The sequence below is a fragment of the Euprymna scolopes genome, chromosome 25 (genome assembly GCF_053919585.1).
Source record: "Euprymna scolopes isolate OS-2025 chromosome 25, ASM5391958v1, whole genome shotgun sequence".
Classification (NCBI taxonomy): Eukaryota; Metazoa; Mollusca; class Cephalopoda; order Sepiida; family Sepiolidae; genus Euprymna; species Euprymna scolopes.
The window spans coordinates 85,166,341-85,194,329 of record NC_136506.1 but is presented as its reverse complement, the minus strand read 5'-3'; the positions used below and the strand labels follow the sequence as shown (position 1 = coordinate 85,194,329).

The 27,989-nt window shown below is 33.2% G+C and overlaps 1 protein-coding gene across 1 annotated transcript in view; it reads right to left on the bottom strand.

Moving 5' to 3' along the window:
• LOC145247473 (A disintegrin and metalloproteinase with thrombospondin motifs 1-like) overlaps window positions 1-27,989 on the bottom strand; it is a 126,002-nt gene that overhangs the window by 37,719 nt on the left and 60,294 nt on the right. Inside the window, exons 11-17 of the mRNA XM_080109271.1 lie at window positions 27,524-27,618; window positions 25,110-25,186; window positions 23,085-23,192; window positions 21,788-21,951; window positions 15,292-15,352; window positions 6,043-6,172; window positions 698-867 (exon numbers count right to left, since the gene is read on the bottom strand). Of these exons, the coding sequence (XP_079965397.1) occupies window positions 698-867; window positions 6,043-6,172; window positions 15,292-15,352; window positions 21,788-21,951; window positions 23,085-23,192; window positions 25,110-25,186; window positions 27,524-27,618 (805 nt within the window). The remainder of the gene's footprint in view (window positions 1-697; window positions 868-6,042; window positions 6,173-15,291; window positions 15,353-21,787; window positions 21,952-23,084; window positions 23,193-25,109; window positions 25,187-27,523; window positions 27,619-27,989) is intronic.

Here is a 27,989-nt window from a genome sequence, read left to right as displayed (position 1 = left end):
TAAATTGAATCGTCCTCTGAGGTCATCAAATCTAGGCCTGTCTGTATGACTAACATTACACATCCCTCATATCATTCTATCATTTCTCTCCATGCAACGCCTGTCCTCAAGCTTCACTGGCCACGTTTCACTTCTATATATCATCACACTGTATGCACATGCCTGAGAAACTCTTTCTTTGATCAACATTGGTAAAGCTATGCTGGTTTGTAATGACAGAAATTTCCTGAACTTACATCATCTTTACTTAACTCTTGCAGTCAGACTAGCACAAAGTCCTCCGTGCGCTTCATGAACAAAATCTGTTGTTCCCAACTGTTCTATATCAGCTAACCCATTCTTTCACAGCATGTCCGTTTGATGTACCCTTCTTTCATTGGTCCCCCTTCATTCCCCAACCTGAACCCGCTGGACTTATTCGTTTGAGCATACGTTGAGAACATCACCAACATGACCTCCCACAACACCAAAACCAAAGAGATACCTGAACACCAGTCTGATCCTGGCAATCAGCTTGTTCTTGGTTTTGCAGGCTGCTCATGTTATGTTATTCTCACCTGCGGCAGTCACATAATAGTACTTGAGGTTGCAATAATGCAGGTTCTGCAGTATACGTTGAGATTGGTGAAGTGTTGGAAATTCTCGGACAAAAATATAAAATACAGAAAACAAAAACTCACAGACAAAATCCGATTACCTGACAAGTTCCTTTAATGCAAACAGATTGGGTTTTAAACCTTGTTGGTTCCGGAATAGTTGAGAGGACACGGCACGGAGTTCCGTCTGGTAAAAGGCCAAACCTATCGAAGCGATCATAATTTGAGACCGACCTTGGGTAACAGCTGATTTCACAAACCGAATATTCATCTGTGAAGAAAATGGCAGAATTTTGACATATCAGGTTGATGCAAAAGCTTAACATTAGTATTGTGACCTGCACTCACCAGACACTGGCTGGCGATAACTAACTTATTGTTATTGTGACCTGCACTCACCAGACACTGGCTGGCAATAAGCAACTTATTAGCATTGTGATTTGTACCTACCAAACAATTTTTGCCTGAAAATCATGTGGTTTCACAACTATCATCTGGAATCACCTCTGACTCTAAGGTGTCAGTCAAACTTTTCTATTTAAACACAACCTTCGTTATGTAACAGACAGGCTCCATGTTTTGACAAGCTTCAGGGTTTGACCTTTACTCCTGATCTTAAATGGAACACGTACATCAAGTCTGTTGCCCAAGTCGCTGGAAAAATTGTGGGATCCTTCTACCGCTCTAGAAGATATCTCACTACTGATGCAATTCTTTAGCTGTATAAAAGCCAAGTATGTCCAAGGATGGAGTACTGCTGCCACATCTGGGCTGGAGCTGCTAAAAACAGCCTATTCTGCCTTGATAGAGTACAAAATAGACTCTGTGGCTTAGTGGGGGATGCCCTTTTCTTTTCCCTGCAGCCTCCCTCCCACAGAAGAGACGTTGTGAGCCTGTCTTTGTTTTATTGTTATTTCCATGGCATGTGCTCGTCTGAGCTCCAATTTCTGGTCCCCTCCCCTCACCAATCTTTCATGAAAAACACCTGTCTAGCTGAAACCAGTGTCAATAATTTTCCCCACTCTTTATCTGTGCCAAAATCAAAACGTAGATTCTATGAACAAAGCTTCTTTCTTAGAAGTGCACGCCTGTGGAACTCTCTTCCGTTTGCCTGTTTACCACCTGACTACAACTTGGATATCTTCAAGTCCAACATAAACAAATTCCTGATGAATCGCCGCCTTAAGTAAGACACTTTATCAAATCTCCAATACTAACGATTACTACGATACTATCCCATTGATTACTGTACACGCAATAACCCTTATCCCCGAGTGGCTTCCGGGCCTTGATAAGTGGTGACCCCCATGTAAAAAACAAAAACAAAAAAAGACCTTATGGACAATATGTATAATGGCCTTTTTCCTAGATAATTGTGTTTTTTATCAGGTCATTGCAAAAGTGTTTGCCGGTTTGTGAATGGGGTATTTTAAATGACTGTAATTTATTTTATGATTATTTCTATGACTTAGGGATATCATGATTGATATATAACTTTTTCCTTTCAGAGTATTAAAAAATCGTTCGTATTTTTTTTTTTTTTTTACAATATTTTCTCCGTTGTTGATCTGAAAATGATTTTCTTTAGTCAACAGAAACGACGTCATCTTCCATCATGATAATGCTCGTCCTCACACAGCAATACTGACCAATGATATCTTAGGATAATTTGGTTAGGAAATCTTGCCCCATCCTGCATATTCTTTTGACCTAGCTCCCTTAGATTATCACTTATTTCGTATGGCTTAAAGAGGTTTGGTTGTTTTGGTTGTTTTCGTTTTACGGCATATCAACCTTTTACAGGTTATTTAATGCCGAATCTAGTTATTTTGAGAAACGATTTTCAATGGGGTATATTTGTTTTTTAAGTCGGATTCTATTTAACCCATAGTTGGAACCCTAATAGGTACTACCACTCCGGGTAAGAGTGGACCTGAGAGCAATGGCAATTAAAGGGTGGCTCCACACTCCCCAAGGCCCGCAAGCTGGGGCCTCACCATCGGATATAGTTTTAGGTCATATCATCACGAGAGGAAATTGAACACGAGTTAGATTTGTATTTCATATCCAAACCTAAAGAATTTTACAAATGAGGCATTCATAAATGCAATGACAGATGGAATCAACTTACAGAGAGCAAAGGTCGTTATTTTCTAAAAGACACATTTTCATTTACAAGATAAAATTTTAAATCGGCAAAAACTTTTGCACCGACCTTATAATTCCACAAGACAAAACTATTTATTATTATGCTTAATGTTCAATCAACGTTTGTTTCTCTATAACTTTTTCCTATGCACTTTAAGTGTTACATAACGCGGGTCATTTTTTGATCAGAAAGTTTAAGTGACACCTTAAGGTGAAAGGTGACTCCAGAACGAAAACCACACAATAATAATTACACAAAATACATGTTAAAATATGGTTTTGGGATCCTGTTATGTTTGAAAAATAATACTATTCTTCCGGATTAGTCGTAATTTGTAATTAACTGAACAAATCACTTATCCCTCTTTCTGCTATCTATGTTTTTTGTCGCCTCCTATTCAATCTATGTTGATTCAACTACCCTCTAATATTTCTTAACGCCTCAGCAAGCATTTACAGAAAGAGTGACTCTCTTTTCTGTGTCATCATCTAATTTATATACGTGCATACCATTAATATGTCTGTAAAGCAGATAGCAAGATAATCAGTCTACTTAGTGTTATTTATATCTTTCCCACTGCAGGAAGATGTGACACAAGTTTGAAAGGTCGGGAGGGGAGTGTCAAGCCAACGCCTCTAAAGATGGAGCAGTTTGGCCTATTAAAAATTGCCTCGGCAGCCATGTCAGCATTCTCTCGTAGGGGGGCCTCAGGCAGTTGGCAATAAACTTACTCTATCCGAAAGATGGTAGGCAACGACCTGAGAGGGTGGACCTCCTAGAACTGCACAGAAAGCATGTACACAACACGATTATTTGGTGCTTATGCAGAATAGGAACCGTGTTTTCCTTGACATATTTCAGGGCAGGTTACGTAAACTGCTGGAAGGTGCCAAAATGCCGAGGTGAGGAAGTTGCAGTAGACGACAATTGGCAAACAATATTTTTTGTTTAATAATTTTTTTTTTTACGATATCTTTTGTTTATTAAATTGTCAGGTGAAAGTAAAGAATAGTTAAAAAGCCACCATTCCTCGTGTTAAAAATGGCTTTCTGAATAATAGCGTTACTATTTCAACCTGGTCTGTAAACTGAACAAGTACTTTATTTTCATTGAAACAAACATATGTCGATCTGGCAATATGGACTTTCGTAGGTTGAATAGCCAAGATGGCTGATGTCATGCGGAAACTTAAAATTATGAAACGCGAGTATAGAAGCGAAATGCGTTTTAATATTTTTAGACGCAAAAAAAAAAAAAAAAAAATTACGTCTTCTCTTTTTCAGAAATATTTTAAATTTGAATTTGTAAATAAAATAATTATTTTGATATAATTACACTACACGTTTTATATAATTTTATCTCGTCTTATTTCTGAAGTTAAATAAAAAGAAGTTGCAACAACATTTTTAAATAAATGTTAATCTTAGAAAAACTAAAAATTAAAAATAATTAAAGTAATATTTCTCAAAATTTTGATTTATACCGTGGCCGTAACACTTTACTTTAGTAATTCATGAAAATAAAACTAGAAATAAATGAATAAAATCCAGGTCGGCATTCTTTCTTTTTTTTTTTCCAAACGTTTTTATTATCGTTACTTTTGGCACCACTTAAAAGTCTCTCACTGCCACCTGTCCATTTTAGCCTAGCCCGCGTTTCTCTTTCTTCCGACCACAAGCGGGGCACAGCCAGCCCATTCTCGTCCTCGACTTTACACATCCATTTTCTTCAATGCGCACTTTGCTTCTTCTCCAAGCACGTGGTATATTTTTCTCTCCTTCTTCTCGTGCACACTTCTTAATTTGCATATCCGTTTATCCGTTTTTTTCGGCTACTGCTGCTGCTAATCTCTTCGCAAGCCAGCTATCCTTCGCTGCTGCTAATATTTTCTCATGCGCTCATATGCACCATGTTATAGCTCGTAGGTTGTTTCACACTCTCTGTATGTTCTTTTTTTGTGACCTTGCTCTTATTTTTTTCGTTGTCTATGCCCTTCCCACTTTCTCTCTCTCCCCTTCTCTTTCCCTCTCTCTTTCTCTTCATTGCTTTCTCTCTCTTCCACTCTCTCTTTCTATCTTTCCTTCTTTATCTTTCTCTCTTTCTCTCATTCCCTCTCTATCTTTCTCATTTGTCCTCTCTCACCCCTTCTTTCTCTCGTCCCTTATTTCTCTCCCTCCGGCTTTTTTCTCTCGTTTCCTTTGCTCTTTTTCCTCTTTCTTTCTCCATCTCCGCATTTTTCTATCTTTCCTTTTCCCTCACCCTCCCCTATTATCTCTCTTTTTCCCTTACTCACTCTCTTTTTTCTCTCTCTCTTTTTTCTCTCTCTTTTTTCCTTTCTCCTCTTTTTTTTCCTCTTTTCCCCTATCTTCCTCTTTTTCTCTCTCTTTCTCTCTCTTCCTATCTCTCTCGTTCTCTTTTCCCCTTCCTCTCTCTCCCCCTCTCTATCCCTTCTCTACCTCTTTCCTCCCTCTCTCTTTATTAACTGGAAAACGTAACAAAAGAAAAAGAATAAAAACATTGAAATAGTCCAATATAAAGAAAAGGGAATTTGACTACAAGCAATAATACTATTTAAGCCGTAGTTAAAGAGAGAGAAGAGAGAAAGGGTGAGAGCAATAGATAGATTAGTTAGATAGATAGATAGATAGATAGAGAGAGAGAGAGAGAGAGAGAGAGAGAAAGGGGAGGGGAGAGAAGCTAATTTTGAATTTTGATAATAATTTTTTTAATATTTAGCTGACTTTGCGAACTCACATTTTCTTGATTCAAACAATCTTATCAGAGCTCAATGGACGACCAAATGGGTCACATTATTTTAGTATATTCATAAAGCTTACCAACTCCAAACAATTTTCTTTTTCTAATTAAATATCATCAAAGTGCAGTGATTACAATGTGTTTAGAATCAAGTGAAAAAGTTGGTATTTTTTTTAATTGGCGTAACCCCAGATGTATAATATCTAAAAAAAAAAAAATAAATAAATAAATAAATAAAATAGATCCATTATTTGGAGGTCAAACCGTCATTCATACCATTTAATGTTATCTTTTAATGTTGACATGTGAAGGGAAGTAACTCTGATATGTTTACACAGTTATTTCCTTTATGGCGACTCGAGTTATGTCTGTATATCCAGAGAGATGAATAGGAGCTGGGCGAAGAAGAAACGGTGAGTATTAAGAAGGAGGAGGAAACAGGCGAAAGAGAGAGAGAGGGATAGAAATTATATTACATACTTGCAGCGGGCAATGCGGGGTAGCCCTGCTTGTTTGCTATAGCAGATTGTAAAAACTTACCGATTCCATACAATCCGCCTTCGCCAATATATTTGTTACTTATTTTGCCTTGCTTTAAGAAATCTTGGCAAATTTCAATGGTTTTCTTCAGCACAACTGTCAGATCATCGCCCTTGTCAGGTGCGCACGACTGGAAAAAATACATAGAAACATATATATATATATATATATATATATATATATATATATATAAATATGAACAAACAGTTAATAAAATATGTTAAAAAATACTTTGAAATGAGTTAAAAACATGTTTAATCTGAAAAGGAAACACTAGATAAATGGATAGTCCTTAATCCGCGGAGTTTCGAAGAAATACTTTCCTTCTCACCAGAGGGTAGGAATTAGCAAAATGCGGTATCGGATTTTGCATGCAAAAGTATTTGATGAAACAACAAGTAAGTATAAGATCTTACTTGAAAACAAAAAAAGTGAAGCAGAGGGAATATGGCGAAGAAAAAGGTGATTACACATGAATGGATAGTCTGGTGGAAGATAAAAAATCCAGTAACGGTAAAATCCAAATGCATAACTTCAAGAAAGTTAAAAGAATTTATATATATACTAGCGGGGGTACCCGGCGTTGCCCGAGTGTTTGTTTCCGGGACGGGGGGGGGGAGTTTTAAAAAATGTTATGGTAGGTAAGTAGGAAGGATCAAACCCGGAGTCATGAGTAAAAGTAGGAAAATAAAGTGTGAAAAAAAAAAAAAAAAAAAACATCTGCAACGTTAACAGTTCGGCCACCAAGAAAAGTCCATTCCAGTTGTTTAGGAAAAAAAAAAAAAAAAAACGACTACGGTAGGTCGGTGCGAACGTGAAAATATAATGTGAATTGTCCAGCACGCTAACCACTACGCCACAGAGCACTGCAGCTTAGTTTAGTGATTTTAAATAACTTCACATGAAAGAACTACGAAGCCAAACCGGTGTTCTCTTCTCAACTGTTCCTTGTGAACGATCCCCAAACGGTGTTAAGTGGTGACAGGGGGAGGAGGAATTTATTAGAGAGAAAATAGTTTACCACTTCCATTGATCTTAACCGATTTTGGCCGTGACTTCTCAGCAGAAAAAGTATAGAAATCTAAGATTATCGAGGAATTTGAGAAATAATAAGCCTATAACACACCTCAGATATTGTTCTGCCGTTTGTGCATATTATATTTGCATGAAATATCTTGATTTTTAATCCTATTAATGTCAAAATCAGACGGGAAAAAATGAGTTAATTTTATATATATATATAGAGGCCCAACGTTTTGCCCGTCTTATGAGCGCTTTCTCAAAAGGGATTGTCAATCATTGACCATCCCTCTTGAGAAAGCCTGCATAAGGCGGGCGAAATATTAGACCTCTAAATCTCTCTGACTCCATTTTAAATTCCATATCGTCTGATTTTATCTATTTTAATAATTATATACTCTGATGAGTCGTAGACGACGAAACACGTGTCAGTGGATGATTGTATTTTAAAAATAATACATATGCCGCTCCTCATTTAAGAGGGTACCAAATTGGTCGGGGGGGGGGGGAATTATTCCGGACTCGCATTTAGGCAAAAATGCAATTTCGTATGAATAATTGAATTCATTCAAAAAGTATCGCGAAGAAAAACAAATTATATATATATAATTTTGATTTTTCATAATTCCCTAATCCAATTTGCTAATGATGTTGTTTTTTTTGTTTTTTTTTTATTAGCTAGTGATATTTTAAAGGATGCTGAATAATTATTAAATCTATCTTTAAAACTACAGCTCGTGGACCCAAAAGATAAATTTAATTATCATACAGCATCCTTTAAAATACCTAAATAGCTAATAATAAGGAGAAAACAACATCATTAGCAAATCGAATTAGGAAATTCAGAAAAATTAAAATTGAATACAAACTGAAATGGTCGATAGTAGAAAGTGCTAGTAAATACTCTCCAAACAAGTCTGGCCGATGGAACACTTGCAATCCACACACACACACACACACACACACACACACACACACACACACACACACACACACACACACACACACACACACACACACACACACATTTATATATATATACACGATATATAAATATATATGCATATAGGATTGATATGTAGTTTGCTTGAAGCATTGTGTGGGATAGGTGTGTAAAAGAGATTTAGAAGGCTGTCACAATGCGAGGAATGAATTATAGTCGCTGTTGGTAAGAGGAGACGAGAACAAGTGGCGATTTACAAATCAATAAGTACATATATATATATATATTTATATATATATATTTATTTATTCAGTTGTATGGTAAAATGTCTTACTTGTAAGTCTATGCGACGTATTCCATTATTAATTTCGGAAAAATTTTCCCTTTTCAAATGGCGTGCGTAACAGGTCGATTCAAAGCATGCTGGATGAAGGACCGGAAGTTGTGTAGCTATGTGAGGCGTCGGGGCAAATGTGAGTAGGGGATTTATGTATGGTATGATTAGGTAATTAACATGTTTATGAATTTGCTATTTTTTATTTATTTGTCTTTATTTTTATTTCATTTATTTATTTTTTTTGGTTTATAACTTGTTTTAGCGTGAGCTTTTTTTATTGTTCTCTGTTATGTTGTCTTTATCATTATTACTATTATTTATTTATTTATTTTTTTCTGCTGATGTGTGGGTGTCTCTGCTTTTCTGGGTCACTTGAGTCGCTACTGGGCTGCGTCCAGTCGACTACTGTATGGGCGGGATGTGAGAGAGCAGGAGAGGTCGGGGTCGGCAGCTGGGTGTTTAGGTTAGTGTTGCTGGGGGTAGGAAGATAGGTGAGGGGAAGGGAAGGAGAATAGGGGCGACATTCCTTGGGAGTTGTTAATTTATTTATTTTCATGAGTGGTAGTAGATTTTTATATTTATTTATTTATTTATTTATTTTTATTTTAATTGGTTTGTATTACTTCATACGATACACAATATATATACACGATATAAATACATACACAATATATATATACACGATTTATAATATACACGCACACACACACACACACACACATATATATATATACATTCATATATGTACATGGAATATATGTATATATATTAAGTAATGTGATTGATAATTTAAAATTTTAAAAATCAAATTATAATTAAATTAAAAATCCGTTTCATAAGAAGGAACAGCAACAAATCAATTATCTGTACGATCGTTTCGGAAAACAGTGCTTTTTATTGTGGTAGACATCCAGTTACGAACAATAATTATTACATATAGTTTTTTAATAAGCAAGGTCTCCGCGTCAGCAAATTTTGAAGGGGTTTTATTAAATTTAAAAGACACCATAAATAAACCTAGCATTAAAAGTAAGGCAGATGTATCTTTTAATTTTTCGCCTTTATATATATACACTTGTGCCCGATATTATTCATACCCCCCCCTTGAAAATTGAGTTTATTAGGTGTAACTTTGTAAGAATTTATTGTTTACGTCCATATTGATACATATTCTTAATAAACCTCTTCTGATCATTTTCGTCATTTTAAAATCTCGGGATACTTGTAATAAAAGAAATATACAGCTATTTATAAAATCTGCAATGTTCAAAAATAATCATACCCCCTTATTTTTTTTCAGTATTAATCGAGTTTCTGACTGTTTGTTTCCTGCTTGATTCTTATTTTGAATGCTTTTATACAACCTTTGATTAATTTCATTTCGTTTTTTGCATTTTTCAGAAATTAAAATGATATCAACTGAAAACCAATAAAAGAATAAAAATTATTAGAATGGGGAAGAAAAAAGAGCTTAGTAATGATCTTAGGACTAAAATTGTGAATTCACATAAGGATGGTTTAGGTTACAAGTCAATTTCCAAGAAATTTGAGGTCCCTACAGCAACAGTACAGAGCATCATCAAAAAATTCCAAGGCCACCACACAACAAACAACTTGATTGGTAGAGGAAGGAAAAGGAAACTGTCTGCTAGAGCCACCAGGAATATTGTAAGAAGTGTTAATGCAAATCCAACCACCACTACTAAGGACATTTTAGAAAATCTGGAGTCTTCTGGCATAAAAATATCAAGGTAAACATTGCAAAGGACTCTGCATGAAAATGGTCTGAAAGGAAGAAGACCAAGAAGGACTCCATTGCACACCGGAAAACACCTTGCAGCACGTCTAAAGTTTGCTAGGACCCATGTGAATTTTCCAGAGTCAGTTTTCTCAAGTATTTTGTGGACTGACGAAACAAAAATTGAATTGTTTGGCCATATGGATGCTTCTTACGTTTGGAGGAAGATAGGAGAAGCTTACAACCCAAAGAACACCATACCTACGGTGAAACATGATGGTGGTAGCCTAATGTTTTGGGGCTCCTTTTCGGCTAGTGGTCCAGGTAGTTTGGTCAAGATAGATGGAATCATGAAGAAGGAGCAATATTTGGAGATACTCCAGAAAAACATTAGACAGGATGCGGAGAAGCTCCATTTAGGACCAAACTGGGTCCTTCAACAGGATAATGATCCAAAACATACTGCCAAAATAGTCAAGAAATGGTTTGAGGATAATCAAATTAATGTTTTGGATTGGCCTAGCCAGAGTCCCGACCTGAACCCTATCGAAAACCTCTGGCACATATTGAAAACTGAGGTTAAAAAGCGGAAACCTAGAAATTTGAGGGATTTGGAGAACTACTGCATTGAAGAATGGTCAAAAATCAGTGTTGATGTTTGTAAAAACCTTGTTGATAAATATCCAAAACGGTTACAGGCAGTTATTAAGAATAAAGGGCATGCTATTGACTATTAGTAAGAGAGGTATGAATAATTTTGAACTAGTGCCATTATTGTTTATCTTTGTATAATGTTTCAAACTTGCATAATTTATTTATTTGTTGAGTTTAAATTAAATGCTTATGTTTGATTTATTGTTTGAAATCCCTTTAATAATGTCTACCTTCTGGTTTGAGCAATATTCTTATAGAAATCTAAAAGATCCGAGGGGTATGAATAATATCGGGCACAAGTGTGTATATATATATATATATATATATATATATATATATATATATATATATATATATACTAGCAGAAGTACCCGTCGTTGACTGGGTTCAAAAACAGCCTACAGAAAATGGACTGTGATTGATGAAAGTATGATAAGTTATGAAAAGGAGGGGCTTGTAAAGAGATAGGTTTTGATACTCAAAAATTTTACCCTAAGCAAAATATGATGAAAGTAAACAAGATAATTTTGGCGAAAATATATTTTTTTCATATCAACTTTGTTTCCATTCGTAGCCAAGTGTCACCAACAAAATGATGTGTCCTTACAAAGAGAAAATGTTATATATATAATAATATAAATATACAAGAAATAAATTTTACCATAGTAAATAAAAGTTACTTTTATGGTAGAAAAGTTCATTGGTTTGTATTTTAAGTAGTTTATAAAAATTTTTTTTTTTAATTCACGAACCGGTTTAAAAACAAAAATCAAAATGGCAGCGACTTTGAAATGGAGAGTCCCGTTTTCAATTTGAAGGAGGGGCACCTGAGCATTCTGTGGTAACAATTTAAGAGAATTCCGTCAACGTATTGAATATTTATAAACATATTTTAATGTTTTCCGTTATTCTGTGCTTGAGGAATATTCGATTATGGCATGTGTAGTTGATATAAAAATTCATTTAAGTAGTTATCGCCTCAGTTTTGAAAAATAATGAAGCTTTACTTACTTTAGTAAAATAATCCGAAACAGCAAAATGGGATATTAAATAAGTAAACACGTAATTACTTTAGTTTTTTAAAGCAAAGAATCGATATAAATATGAATAAGAAGAAAATGGCGCCCTTTTCAAGCATAACAGCTTCGTTTCAGTTTTACAGTATTGAATGGTGTAGTATTGCGCCGTCGTATTCAGGGTTGTACTATTATAATGTAAAGAACACGCAGAAAGGGTTGTAATCAACTGAATTCCTTCTAGTACACTGACAAAAAAAACTTAAACAGATATATAAATAAAAATAAAAAGGTTATGTAAATATTTTTAAAAAGACACGTAATCACGTGAGCAGGATTTTTTCCTTCTTTTGACACGATAACAGGTAACGTTCTTATTTTTTATTATTTATCTATTTTCGAAAGAGTGCCACGTGCAAGTAGAGAAGGAAAAAACAGAGTTATGCAAAATTTGTGTAGAGAATTGTCTAAAGTTCCGACTTTTTTTGGCTTCCACTTTAATAAGAAGGTGGATTTATGAGGTGAATTTATTCGACACAATATGATTCAACTCAAAAAAATAAATAAAAGCTAACGTGAATTTAGATTAAAGTTAAGGTGTTAGTGTGGACCCTCACCCCTTTTAAAAAACCTTGTTAAACTTTATGTCATATTTACATTCTATGGAGGTCAGGCGCGAACGAACACCCAATAATTTTATTATACCATATTTCTTCTGAAACATAATTATCAAAGTATACTTACGCAAATAGATATGAAAAGTCTTTGTTAAAGTTTGTGCCATATTTCCATGGAGTACAGGCGCGAACGCAGACCCCACAATTTTATTATACCATCCCTATTTAAGTTGAAACATAATTATCAAAGTATTCTTATGTACATATATATCAAACACCTTTGTAAACGTTTTTTTTTTTAAATTTTTATTTCCATACTTTAGGGGCCAAGCGCGAACGCAGACCTAATAATTTTTAGGAACCACCGTTCTGCCAGATAAAACATACCTATTCCTGATCTTCGATGCATCTTCTATCATTATATGTAATCAGTTTTTTAATAACAGTCAACCATATAGGAGCCTATTCGTGACCACACACACACACTTTCAGCTTTATACTATATATATATATATATATGATATACACGATATATTTATATATACACGATATATATATATATATATATATATATATATATATATATATATATATATACACGATATATATCTACATGATATATATATGCACGATATCTACTACATATATATATATATATATATATATATATATATATATATATATATATACATATATACACGATATATATATATACGCGATATATATATATACACGATATATATATATATACACGATATATATATATACACGATATATATATGCACGATATCTATATATACAGGATATATATATATATATGTATGTATATATATATATATATACAGGATATATATACAGGATATATATACAGGATATATATATATATATATATATATATATATATATATATATATATACAGGATATATATACAGGATATATATACAGGATATATATATATATATATATATATATATATATATATATACATACACGATATATATATATACACGATATATATACAGATATATACACGATATATATATCTACACGATATATATACACGATATATATATATACACGATATATATACACTATATATATATATATATATACACGATATATATATATATACTATATATATACACGATATGTATACACTATATATATATATAAAGTGTATCACAAAAATCACACTTCTTCAAATATTTAAGTATATCTCTTCATGCGACACCACTGAAAAAATGATTTTTTAACGCAATGAAATGTAGTCTGTCTGTAGCAGAGTTAATTTATTTTTTCATCAAAATAACTTCAAATAAAGCCATTAAAAGCTAAATCTCTGTCAACACAAGTGAGTACACGTCTTACAAAAAGTTGTCAATATAACCATACAACATGTCAACTCTCAATATTTTGTGTGCCCCCCCCCCGCCATCATTATCCAAAACTGCTTTTACACTCCTGGACACACACACACACACACACACACACACACACACACACACACACACACACACACACACACATATATGACTTTGTTTGATAAAAATTCAATATGGCGTAATGGAATAATATAAAGGTGTTTGCAGCTTCTCTTCCAATTTTCTGAATTTTAATCATGTCAAATTATATTTCATTTATCTTTTGACGGATTGATTGTTGCTATTTCTTCTGATGAGTTAAGGGGAAAATAGATTCACTAATTGATATAATAATTAAGTGATTGATTTTGCGCTACAAAACAGATAGTGTCAACAATTGTATAAGTCAACTGAATTAAAGGAATAAATTATAAGATTGTCAACATCATGAATTTTGGAATATAACTTTTTGTCATTTATTCTCTATATTGCTCTGTAATTACATTGAGCTTTTTAAATAAGGATTGATATATATTATGGGAAAATATATTTCTACAGAAACACACACACACACACACACACACACACACACACACACACACACACACACACATATATATATATAACTATTTAATTTACTCACAAAAAATTAATATACGAAAGTATAGATTTATGCGTAAACTTAAAAGTATTTACTTCAAAAGTGCTCAATACGTAGGTAAAGCTAATTAGTAATTTATAAAATATATATGGCAATTAAGCTACACTGAATATTCTGCGTTTCATCCACTCTAGGACTCTTCAGGCTTCAACCACAGAATTCGCGCATAGACCTGAAGAGTTCTAGAGTGGATGAAACGCGGAATATTCAGTGTAGCTTAATCGCCATATATATTTTATAAATTACTATATATATATATATATATATATATATATATATATATATATATATATAAATATATATTAATGTTAGGACGATTAATAAAATTTATTCAATATGGGTGTTTCATTAGTTAAGGTTATTGGATAAGTAAACTGTTTATACCTAGGTATTTCGAAGTCTAATGCTTCTCATCAGGAAAGGAGATAAGATGCTAGGTAACATATTAGAGATGCGACGTCTAGCGATAACTATATATATATTTGAAATTGGTATATTTAGGCAGCATCTTTTCACTCAAGCACACATTACTAAATATAAAAAAAAGAAGAAAACAAGATCATCACTCATCCTAGCGAAATATGATGCCAAGAGCTCAACAGAACACCCAGCACGAAAATCTAAAAGGGGATGCGTTTATAGCTTAATACCCAGAGAGCTGGTTGCTGTTTCTAGGACGTAACAGGCCTTGCAGAAACGTCCCCCACAACAGGCATACACCAAGTCACTCTCCCTGGCAAACGATACTAACACACAGAGATCATCAGTATAGATGTTGATTTTGTAAATACTATTCTCGAGAATTTATTCATTTATAACATTCCTATTTTATTCTGCTTTTTGTAAAAAAAAAAAAAAAGAAAAAAGGTTAATTTTTGAAATTACTAAAATGTATATTTACCTGTCCTTCACATGACGCGGACATGTACCTATGACCAGGGCAGGGAGGAGAATTTAGAGGCCTAAATGGACAACAAAAAAAAAAAAAGAAAAAAAAGAAAGAAAGAAAAAGAAGTATACTTGACAAAGAGATCAGTCATTACGAGGGCTGGGACAACAGCATATTCTTTTCATTGCTTTGACTCTCGAGTGTGTATCCGTTGATATCTTATATGCTTTTATATAGAGTGATGGGGTTCTCGGTTGATTAACTCTGTCTAACTGTGTCGGATATATACTCGAGAGTAAAAACAATGATAAGAATATTCTGTTATGACAGCCCTACATTCAATAATGTATGATATTACCTAGGTTAACTCATGGGCACAACTTTCAGGCATAACAAACACAACCTGAAAGAGAATAATTATCCTGAAATGGACAGAATTTACTCTGAAAAACTTTCACAAGAAACACCCGTTTAGCAGAAAACACTATCACTAATTTCCCCAACTCTCTATCTGTGCCTAAACCTAAACGTAGATTCCATGTGCAAAGCTTCTTTCTTAGAACTGAACGTCTATGGAATTGTCTTCTGTTTTCCTGCTTTCCAGCTGACTACAACATGGTTGTCTTCAAGTCTAACGTTAAAAAATTTACCGAATTTCCATTACTAACGATTACTATATTGTCCAATTGTCTACTGTACGCTCTTTAACCCTTATCCCCGAGTGGCCTCTTGGCCTTGATAAGTGGTGATGCCTATATAAAAAAAAAAGGACAGAGGTATTCATAAGTTCATTGTTGTCTCAAAGAAGTTCACAACGAGACAAGTTGACATTAGCAGCAGCAGCAGCTGATGAAACCAACAGCTGGCGTAGCGGTATTAGTCAACAGTCAGTCAACTTAGCTTGAACCTCTACTAGACTAGATGAATTCTTATCCTGGTATCTGTGTATATATATATATATATCCACGATATATCTATCTATATATATATAAAAGTGAACGTGTCTGTGTGTGTGTATGTGTCTGTGTACATTTCCCTACGCAATAACTCTGTCAATTTTAGTCTACAGACTCGAAATTTGATATACAGGCTACTGAGATTTAGGAAAATCGATGTGATCGGTTTTTGACAGAAATTTGGCGACTAAGGGGTCAAAGTTCAACAATTTGGCCTTTGAGAACTCTACCAAACTCCTCCGACAATTTTGGGTCTACGCACTTGAAATTTTAGATATAGGTTCCTTGAATATGGATCTAACTTAATAACTTGATTGGAGCCCAAAACAATAAATTTTAAGGGGTCATAATAGGGGTCAAAGTTTAAAAAAATTGACCTCTGCGGTCTCTTCCAAATTACTCAGAAAATTTCTGGTCTAAATATTTGAAATTTGACATAAAGGGTATTCAGAGATAGGGTAAGCATCAGTTTGGGTCGAAAATTTTTAGTTACCAATATATAAATGTATATATGTATGTCTGTTTGCATGTCTGCCTTAAACTTTCAATAGAGCGACGGATTTTACAAAAGTCAGTATCATTTTAAAGTTCGACCTTTCATACGACAAATATCGAAAAATTGGCTAAAAACATTAATATCTTCCCCTTCAACTAGGCACCTTTCTACTTTTTTCGCCGATATTTTTTAAAGTTATGCTTTCCTTTAGATTGTCTAGCCTAAATTTTAAAAAATGTCGCTTTCGGTTTGGCGGTAGTCGTAATAGCATCGACGTTAGGTTTTACCCCGTTCTTTTCCTCCTTTGCGGTACGGGTTCGAGCCTGCCTTCCTACTACCACATTTTTTTTTTTTTTGCTCAACATAGACATCAAAACACCCGGGCAACGCCGGGCTGAAATGCTACTATATATATATATATATATATATATATATATGTAAAAACGATATATATACACGATATATATACAGGATATATATACACGATATATATACAGGATATATATACACGATATATACACATGATATACATACACGATATATATATATATATATATATATATATATACGATATATATATACGCTATATATATATACGCTATACATATATATATATATATGGTGACCCCCCCCCAAAAAAAAAAACGGGCCTCACCTCTAATCAGGCCGTTTCTTAGTGTTTTATCCGAATGAAATGAAACTTTGGTCATAACTAGTTTATTATATCCAAAACATCACATCAAAACACTAGGGTCTTTCTTTGGCCTTTTTTTTCTTCGTTGACTGTAAAATGCTCAGAAAAACAATTGAATGTCCTCTGTTTTTTGGGTCATTCTGTATACACGATATATATATATATATATATATATACTAGACTACACGTGATCCTTTGGGTCAATATGTTATATTAGCTATGTCATTAATGTATGAGCGTGACACTTGTGACGTAAAGAAAATATTTTTTTTTGTGACATAACAGAAACATTTCTATGAAAGTATATTAAAATGAAAAAAAGAATATAAATAGATTTCTATGAGTCGTTATGTTTATAATTGTTTTTTTTTTTTTTTTTTTTTTTAAAACTTACAGCCATAGAATTATAAGTGGTTTGCCATACTTATAGGTAAATGTGCACTATTCAAATTTTGATATATCGTTTAATTTAAACGCGAAAAAAAAAAAAAAAAACCCACAACTGGGATGCTGAAAACTTACACAACTTTTACGTTGTAAAATGCTCTTAACGATGTAAAATTTGCAGAAAGTATTAACAATAATTTAGATAATTTAAACGCAAAAACGTACACAGTAAAACAATACGTTGTCAACGGGTCAAAGTTGATTTATTTGTAAGAAAATTGCGACAGTATACTTGTAATACAGAATAGTTGTAAAACATCCTCACCCTGCCCATGCTAAATAATAATTTCTAAATAATAACGTTAATATTTCAGTGCGCAGGTCAAATTCTGCAAAATAGCAATTTGTGTTTATTTGTTTACGCTGTTATGGGTTTATGTTTATGTACATATGCGCAGCCGGAAGTCGTAAACCGGATGTTAGGTTATAATACTCGTTACAAGGTCATTTAAGTTTTATAATTATATATTATTATTATTATTATTATTATTTATTTTCCCCTCAAAATAACTCCAAATATAGCCATTAAAAGCTAAATCCCTGGCAACAAAAGAGCCATAAGACGGACTATTTAACTTGTCTAGAATCTAGTCGACTTATACACAGTAATATATAAAATGACACAATTTTTGGTCTTAAAATGCAAGAAAGACATGCTATAAGATAATTTACTGAACAATTGGGGGGGTAATTAATGTTCTTTGCTGCTTTGCTAATTCAACGTTTTAGCTGTAAAGATGCATTTAGTTCCTATTTACAATGCCTCCCCATGGGACAGAGTTAGACACCAGGGTTGTTTTTTAATGTGGAGAAAAGAAACAAAAATAAAAATTGTCTCAGTCGTGAAGGATTTCTCCTCCACTGACAGAGAACAAGAAATTGAAGTGCAGCATCTGAAGAACAGATACTACACTTGAGGTATTTATTTGCTCCCCCACTGACAAATTAGGAACAAGGCCGATTTTTAAAGTGAGGAGTGAAGGGGAAATGGGGACCAACTCCCCCGGGAGTAGGGGAGCTGGATAGTGACAATTGGTATGAAGGGTTGCCCCTACATTGACCAAGGTCTTATATGTGGGGTTGACCCCACATATGGTCTTTGCTTGCAGTATCTGCCGGAACAGATACTACACTTTGATATTGTCACGAAGGCCAAAAGTTGAACACACGAATATATATGTATCTGATACATGGACATCAGTATTAGAACTTTTAGAGAGAAGTAGCCACGACTTGAAAGAGAAATTATCCTGAAAAGGACGGCTTTTGTCCTGAAAAGGACAGAAGTATTCACAAGTTCGTTATTGAAGAATAGTGTCACCTCGCTGCTGATTTAATCTTATCCAAATCTTAATTAGTGAACCTCTTCTTGTAATTTAGCCAATCGCTGCATTCTGAATGAATTAGCTGAATAACTCCCAGCTAACCTAATCAAATTGGTTAATTTAACACATATCTTTTGGTAGAACAGACATCTTGTGCAGACTTGTGTACAGGGTGAAGATACATGGGTATTATACATTATATATACATGCACATATTATTGCACGTGGATGCCGAGAAACAACTTATAATATGTCTTACGAAAAAAAAAACACAAAAAGGAAATTATCGGTGCAAGAAGGCGCCATAAGACGGGCTATTTAACTTGTATAGAATCTAGTCGACTTATACACACGTAATACCTAAAATGACACAATTTTTGGTCTTAAAAAACACATCAACTTCTACACAAGTATTACGGTATGTAGCCTATTACATACAGTCGGGAGAGAAACAGAATCAACACACACATCAATACTGCTATTACTACATGTCATCAATGCAGCACAGCTGCTTATGAGACGTCAGTTAAATTGAAATTAATATCATCTTTTTTTCTCTTAAAAATAGCAAATATTATAAATGAAAGTACAATTAATATTTTATTTTATTTTTCTATTAAAAAGATACTGAGCTTTATAAATTAGATTAAAAATTATATTTTATCTTTTTTTTTCTTTTAAAAAATATTCAGTTTTATAAATGAAATTAAAAATTATATTTTATCTCTTTTTTTCTCTCTAGAAAAAATTTGAGTTTTATAAATAAAATTAAAATTAGATTTTATCTCTTTTTTTCTTAAAAATAGTGAGTTTCATAAATGAAATTAAAAATTATATTTTATCTCTAAAAAAAAGAGATAAAATATCATTTTTAATTTCATTTATGAAACTCACTATTTTTAATTTCATTTAGGAAATTCACTATTTTTCGAAAATTCTGAGTTTTATAAATAAAAATATAAATTACATTTTATCTCTTTTTTTTTTCTTAAAAATAGTGAGTTTTATAAATGAAATTAAAAATTATAGTTTATCTCTTTTTTTCCTTAAATAATAATGAGTTTTATAAATGAAATTAAAAATTATATTTTACATTTTTTTCTTTTAAAAATAGTGAGTTTTATAAATGAAATTAAAAATTATATTTTATCTTTTTTCTTTTAAAAGCTAGTGAGTTTTATAAATGAAATTAAAAATTATATTTCATTTCTTTTTTTCTTTTAAAAAATAATGATTTTTATAAATGAAATTAAAAATTATATTTTACCTCTTTTTTTTTCTCTTAAAATTTTATAAATGAAATGAAAATTTGTATTTCATCATTTTTTTCTTTTAAAAATAATGAGTTTTATAAATAAAATTAAAATTATGTTTATCTCTTTTTTTATCTTAAAAACCAGTGTTTTTTTAAATGAAATAAAAAATTATATTTCGTCTTTTTTCTCTCTTAAAAAATAGTGAGTTTTATAAATGAAATTAAAAATTATATTTCATCTTTTCTTTTTCTTTTAAAAAAATAATGAGTTTTATAAATGATATTTAAAATTATATTTTATCTCTTTTTTTCTTTTAAAAAAATAAATTTTTTAAATGAAATTAAAAATTGTATTTTATCTATTTTTTCCTCTTAAAAATAGTGAATTTTATAAATGAAATTAAAAATTATATTTTATCTTTTTTTCTAAAAAAAAAATAGTTAATTTTATAAATAAAATCAAATATTATATTTTATCTATTTTTTCTCTGAAAAAATAGTTAGTTTTATAAATGGAATTAAAAATCATATTTCATCTCTTTTTTTCTTTAAAAAAAATAATGTGTTTCATTAACGAAATTAAAAATTATGTTTTATCGTTTTTTTTCTCTTTAAAAATGATGAGTATTATAAATGAATTTAAAAATTATATTCTACCTCTTTTTTCTTTTAAAAAAATGAGTTTTATAAATGAAATTAAAAATTATATTTTATCTTTTTTTTTTCTTTAAAAAATAATGAGTTAGACTTTGGAACTCCTTTCTGTGTTCCTGCTTTCCCAACTGTACTGACATGCAGAAGTTCAAGTGTAATATGAACAGACATCTTGCTGCTCAACTCCCTACATAATGTCCCTGTAACTTATGTCCCCAATAGTAGCCTCATAGATCAAAGTGGCACTGTGCCTTGTTTGGGGTGAAAATGGAAAAAAAAGACCCATAAAAAAAGAGCCAAGAAAAAAAATTGCAATTATTTGATCCTCCTGGCACTGCTCTGTGACCTTCCCTCTTCTAGCGATCATTACAGTGAAGGGGCAAAATTTTGCTGCTAGTCAGGTTGCTTGGAGATGTTTTCGTTGAGAGGGCACACATGCAGTAAGGATATCAGAACACAATTTGTGGAGATGCTTGTACAATAAACACAGACATGCAGCACTGTGGTGATGGGCTAGGGGCTGGAGATTGACAGACTGTGATACCTATTAGGTGAAAGGCTCTTTTTCGTTTTCCCCCTTTTTCCAAGATTATAATCTGACTATCTGTTGTATTATTTGCTTGACCAGTCGTTTTTAAACAATACAAAGATGATTTATTGTGAAAAAAAGTTAGTACTTACTTAGGATTAGTACAAGGACGTTCTCGATATCTGACCCCTTTACCGCAGGACGGGATGCAATTCGACCAAGGACCCCATTCACCCCAACCTCCTGCCTGAATAATTACCGGCGCTTTTAAATTCAAACTGCTGATTTCCACACAATGCAGAGATAACAAACATATCTGTAACAGAAACAAAAAAACATTCATCTATGATATATAACTAGTAAGTTAACATACGTCGGAATTCAAGACCTGAGCCTATTAGTAGAGCTTGGGTTTTAAATCCTGAGTTCGGATATATCTAACTGATGAGCCCAAATGAGGGCGAAATTCGAGTCTTGGAATTCCAATTTGTTGGTTTCATGGCTCTTGTGAGCTTCGACATCATTTGATTGTGAAAATAATTATATATATATATATATAGAGAGAGAGAGAGAGAAAGAGAGAGAGATAGAGAGAGAGAGAGAGAGAGAGAGAGAGAGAGTGTTCAGATTAGTGTCTTTTAAGTAAAATTTATCTAGCAATTATTCCAGGTAATATTTTCAAGAGGTGAAGCAACCAATGAATTTTTAACGAGGTTCATATAAGAATGCTCAATACTCAAGTAGAGCAAGATATAGTTTTTATTTGTTTTTCATAAGCATTTACCTGTCACTACACATTCATGAACATGTTTCAGTCAACCAGTTACAAGTAACTAAAGACCTCTTCAGTCGATATTGCTTATACAAAAGTAGGCTCTGTAATATAAAATTACGAAGTCTATGTCAATTTCGATGCTTTGATGCCTCATTGCATCCTATTCCAGTAGCTTCTTTCCAAGAACTGTAAGCTTGTAGAACTCTCTTCCTGCTGACTGTTTTCCTCCTACCTATAGCTTTGGTCTTTTCGAGTCTAAGGTTCTTATTCTTACCTCCCTTATTTGGTTCTTTAAGTTCTTACATTCTGACAAAGGGGGAAGAATTACTGTTTTCTGGTTCGAAATCTATTCAATCTCACACTTATCGTTGGATAGTTTTTATCCTTGAAGTAGTATTTTGGTTTTACCGCTTTACATCAAGTGGCCTCATGCCTTGTCTGGAGCGATTTCCTTAAAGTAATCCCTTTTTAATCCTTATTCTCAAGTGGCTTTTGGGCCTTGATAAATGGTGACTCCCTGTTTTTGTGATAATCATTTTTCGTTTTTGTTAGCTGCTTACATCAAATAAGTTTATGCTTTATCTGGGGCGATTTCCATTAAAAAAAAAAAACAGGATTAATAAACACCCAAAAATACATAGATGTGGTACAGCAAAGGGCCTGTTTGTTCTCACCTTATTTTGACCGCAGTAGAGACCAGCCAGTCCATATCGGTGCACTTTCATCGTTCCGTACTCTGGTCCAGTCCCCATGTAAACGCAAGCATGATACATACACGGATTCTGATAAAACATAAAAAAAAAAAAAAAAGTAAATAAAATTGAAAAAGGAAGAATAAACTTTAATCTTTGTTTTGGAATCGGAGTTATCTCCCTTACATACAATTGTTTCGACACTAGAGAGTGCTATTGTCATGCGATTACTCTCATGCTCTCACCTCATATGATCGTAAACTCAGAAACGATACACCCCCCCCCTCTCTCTCTCTCTCTCTCTCTCTCTCTCTCCTCTCTCTCTTATTGAAAGCAGGTAAATTTTTATCTGGTTTTCACCCTAACATTTTCCTTAATTTTCCTTATTATTATTATTATTATTATTATTATTGGCTCACATGGAGCTTTCACACAAGTCAACAAAAGATCTGATTGCAAACCTGTGGTGTTCTCTAGAAGCTGAGTGACAACAAGTCTCCCCAGACGTCCTATTCTCTCCACCTCCTTCGATAGCATTTGCAAATAAATTTGCGTCATTGCAATAGCCTCTTACCATTGGTCTATACTGGAATTTGAGTGGCACTAAGCCTCCCCAAGGTCCCAGTTCTCTTCGCGCTTGTCCAGTGGAGGTCTGGTCAGCGCTCTCTCCTCGGTCTTTCCATCCCCCTTGACCCTTCTCAGCTCTTTGGTATCACTTTTCTTTTTTTTTGTGGGGGGCGGTGATGAAACAATGGGAGGGGATACGTGATGGGGGTGTATTATTATTATTATTATTATTATTAGGTTATATTTTTTGGGTTGTACCTAACAAACACACGCATACATGTGTATATATATGTGTGTGTGTGTGTGTTTAGGTACAGCCTAAAATATAACCTAATAATAATAATAGTAATAAAAATGCGCCAAGATGTAGAAATTTTCACTTTGGTATCTGGAAGCGTATTTAATCCAATATATATATATATATATATATATATATATATATATATATATATATATAAGTAGATTTTTGGTACAGCAAAATGGAAGGAGAAATTTCAGAGGAAACATAATTTAATTTAAATACCAAAGAAAACAAAAAAAAAACGGGCAGGTGGAATTATTAAAATTTCCTTAAGGCCTTATCGTCTGACCCTCTAAGAGGAAACGTCAGAATGATAAATTAAAAACTAAGAAACGAATGAGGGAAGAAGGGAATTTTGGTTTCAGTTGGAAGAACAGTGAAAAAAAAAAAAAAAAAAAAATCTCACTGTTCAGGTGGTTTTAAATCAATGAATATCTCCAACTGATGTTTCAGAATCTAGCCTGTGTAGACAAAAGATTCTGAAACATCAGTTGGAGATATTCATTGATTTAAAACCACCTGAACAGTGAGATTTTTTTTTTGATTTTTTTTTAAATTTTTTCTTTTTTTTTTCTTTCACTGTTCTTCCAACTGAAACCAAATTCCCTTCTTTCCTCATTCGATTCTTAGTTTTTAATTTATCATTCTGACGTTTCCTCTTAGAGGGTCAGACGATAAGGCCTTAAGGAAATTTTAATAATTCCACCTGCCCGTTTTTTTGTTGTTTTCTTTGATCTTTTTGATTTTTGATTTAAATTAAATTATGTTTCCTCTGAAATATATATATATATATATATATATATAGTCATCCACACACAGTACTGTTTCGCTGTTTCACAGCTCATCAGTGCGGCTAGACAGGCAACTGCCTCAAGCCAGGATTGAAACCCGACCGCCCAAATGACAGTCAAGGCTTCTCATATATAGTGAGTTTGCATCGTTTCTTGGGCACATCTGCAGATATAAAGAAATAGGAGTTGGCACAGTTTTCGAGTGGGTGGTGCCATCATTCAAGTTCATTTAATAGTTTTATTATAGTTTAAATCTTTCATTCTTTCTCTCTTACACAGACAGCATTTCGTATTTTCCTTGGAAAAGTTTTATTTTTAGCAATCTTCTAAAAGACAAACGGTACTTACTAATTCTGAATAGGCTCGATATCGGTAACCCACTCCGTGTCTGGCTTCACAGCTTTCATCCGGAGTTAAATACATTCCTAGAAATGAAGGCTTTGTTAATGAATCTCGAAATACAGTAAAAAAAAAAAAAAAAAAAGATTATGGAATACAGTAAAAAAAAAAAAAAAACGATTCAAAAAGTTTATCAAACTGATTGTATAGTATAAAGTTTTATCTAAAACTAGCCAGATTCGTATCCCGCCGTTGCCTGGGATCGAATATCAAAGATTGACTTAACTACAGGGTGGCTTACTTAAAAGTAGCCCGATCTGTCTAATTTTTCTCTAATCATTTTTTTTTTCAGATCAAGCGGCCTACTTAAAAGTAACCCGAACATTCTAATCTTTCTCTTAACGACCAACTGACACCACAAGACAAAATGTAATTCTTTTTCCAACAAGATGGCGCTACATGCCACACGTCTCACATATCACTGACATGAGTTCATGACATGTTTAGGGAAGAGAAAACAATAAGCAAAGGGTTATGGCCACCACGTTCCCTGGACATGTCATGATGTGATTTTTATCTTTCGGGACTTTAAAACAAAAAGTTTATGCAAATAATCCTCACAATCTAGACCAACTAAAGGAGAACATTACCAACGCTAACAGGAAAATCATGAAAGAAGATCTACAGGCAGTATTTCCAAGCGTTGTTAAACGTACCAGAAACGCATAGATGTCAACGGGGAGTACTTCTAACATACTTGATAACACTGCAGGTAATTTAAACAATAAAAGAATGTTCCCCCTCTCTACATTTCTGGGCTACTTGTAAGTGGGCCAGCCTGTATAAAAAATATTCGTAAAATATTTTAGTTAGTAAATTGGTTTCCAAATAAAATGTATAGCATAGAAGTTTATTTAAAACTAGCAGGACCCGTGTCCGACGTTACCCGGGATCGAATATTAATTCATAAATGTGAAATTGCATAACATAGAGTTTTAGTTAGAATTCAGTATTGGTGCCAACATGCGCCACCTGCTTCTCAAGCTGCCTGAGAACCACATCAACTGATTTCACAAGTAACTTTTTTTTACTAATGAATAAGAATTTATCAAGGCTAAAAACTACTCAAGGTTAAGGGTTAATAAGATAAAAAGATGACTGTTGAATGATGAGGAATTCTATGAGAGTATTGAAAATCAGAACAATAGTCGATCCAGAAAACAGTAATTTTTCTCCTCTGTCAGAAATATTGCACATTGGAGGAGAAGGAGAGAAGACAATAAAATTAAAAATTAGAACGTCTTCACTACATCCCGGGCAACACCATGTAGATCGTTGATTGTATAGTCGTTTACAATAGATTTCATATATATAATAATATCATAGCTCAGGGATTTCCAAACTACAGCCCGTGGGCCAAAGTCTTTAATCCAACCTGTGGAGCTTTTACGTGAAACGTGAAAAATATTTAAAAAAAAAAAAAAAATTGGAAATGTGTGTGAAAATACTGTGGTGGTTTTTCTTTTTGTTCAGAAAATGATTTAAAAAAGGAGGTCTGGGGGAACCAGTTTCACTAAAAAGCAAAATTAATGAGGAAAAGAGTATAAAACACGTCCAGGTCATTTTTTTTTTTTTTTTTTTTTAAATTTCGGTCCACGTAGTTCTAAAAAGTCAGCAATATGCCCCCCTCCCCCCTCCCCATGTTTGAAAACTTTGGCCACTCCTTTCGACGCCTCTGTTCAGTCTCAAGAGACAATGGATAACCCTTGTAAGGATAGCTGCGTGTGTAATTGTGGGGCAAGTGTTGCGCAATCTCCAACCACACCTGAATCGGTACTGATTAAGTCCGGTGGAAAGAAGAAATGCTAAACGATTGGAAACAGTACCAAGATAAGCAGAGAGCTCATACAACACCTACAATTCTTAAGCGATCACACATTTTAGTATTGACCAGGTTCAACGTTGCTTAACTTCGATGATCTGACCGGAACCAGTGTGTAAATATGATTATGTCGTATCATGACCACTGACCACTGTCATAGCTTTTTTTTTTTTTTTTTTTTTTTTTTTTACACAGTGATCACCACTTATCAAGGCCCGGAAGCCACTCAGGGATAAGGGTTATTGCAAGTACATTACGTTAGTGTGGAGATTTGATGGAGTGTTTACTTAAGGGGGCGGTTCATTAGGAATTTGTTAACATTAGACTTGAAGACATCCAAGTTGTAGTCCGGAGGGAAGCAGGCAGACGGAACAGCTCGTTAATCATAGAATGGTTTGCAATAGGTTGCAGCATTAAATGACCTCAAATATGTCGATATGCCATGATGTTAACGTAACAATCAAAATAAAATTTCGTATGATATATTGAATCTACATTTTAATGCTTCGTTAAATTTCTTGTGTTTTATAAAAATACTGACCTGGTAGATAACCGTTTAGTACAATGCCAATGGTGTTTGGATCGACCATTTCTGGTTTGATGTTTTCTTCAAAAAGACACTCAGCACCATGAGCACTGGAAAAAAAACCCAAGAAACTATTAGATTACAAAAGAGGAAAAAAATCTTCCGAGAGGGATAAATTATTTTTTTGCAAGAAATTAAACCGAAATTTGTTGTTAAGAACGCCAATAAATGATCCACATCCAGAAGAAGAAGTTATACTCATAGGTAAAGTTAAGATATTAAGATTTAGTATTCTAAATATAGTAAGAAAATTTACAGTATTATTATCTAATATATAAAGTAAAGTAAACTTTATCGTTAATAGCTTTCGTTCCTTTCTTTTTATGAAACCTTGGTTCGTGTTGTTAACAATAAAAAAAAAATGTATTCCAATTTAATTTCTTTTGAAAAAATAATTTATCCTCTCGGACGATTTTTAAAA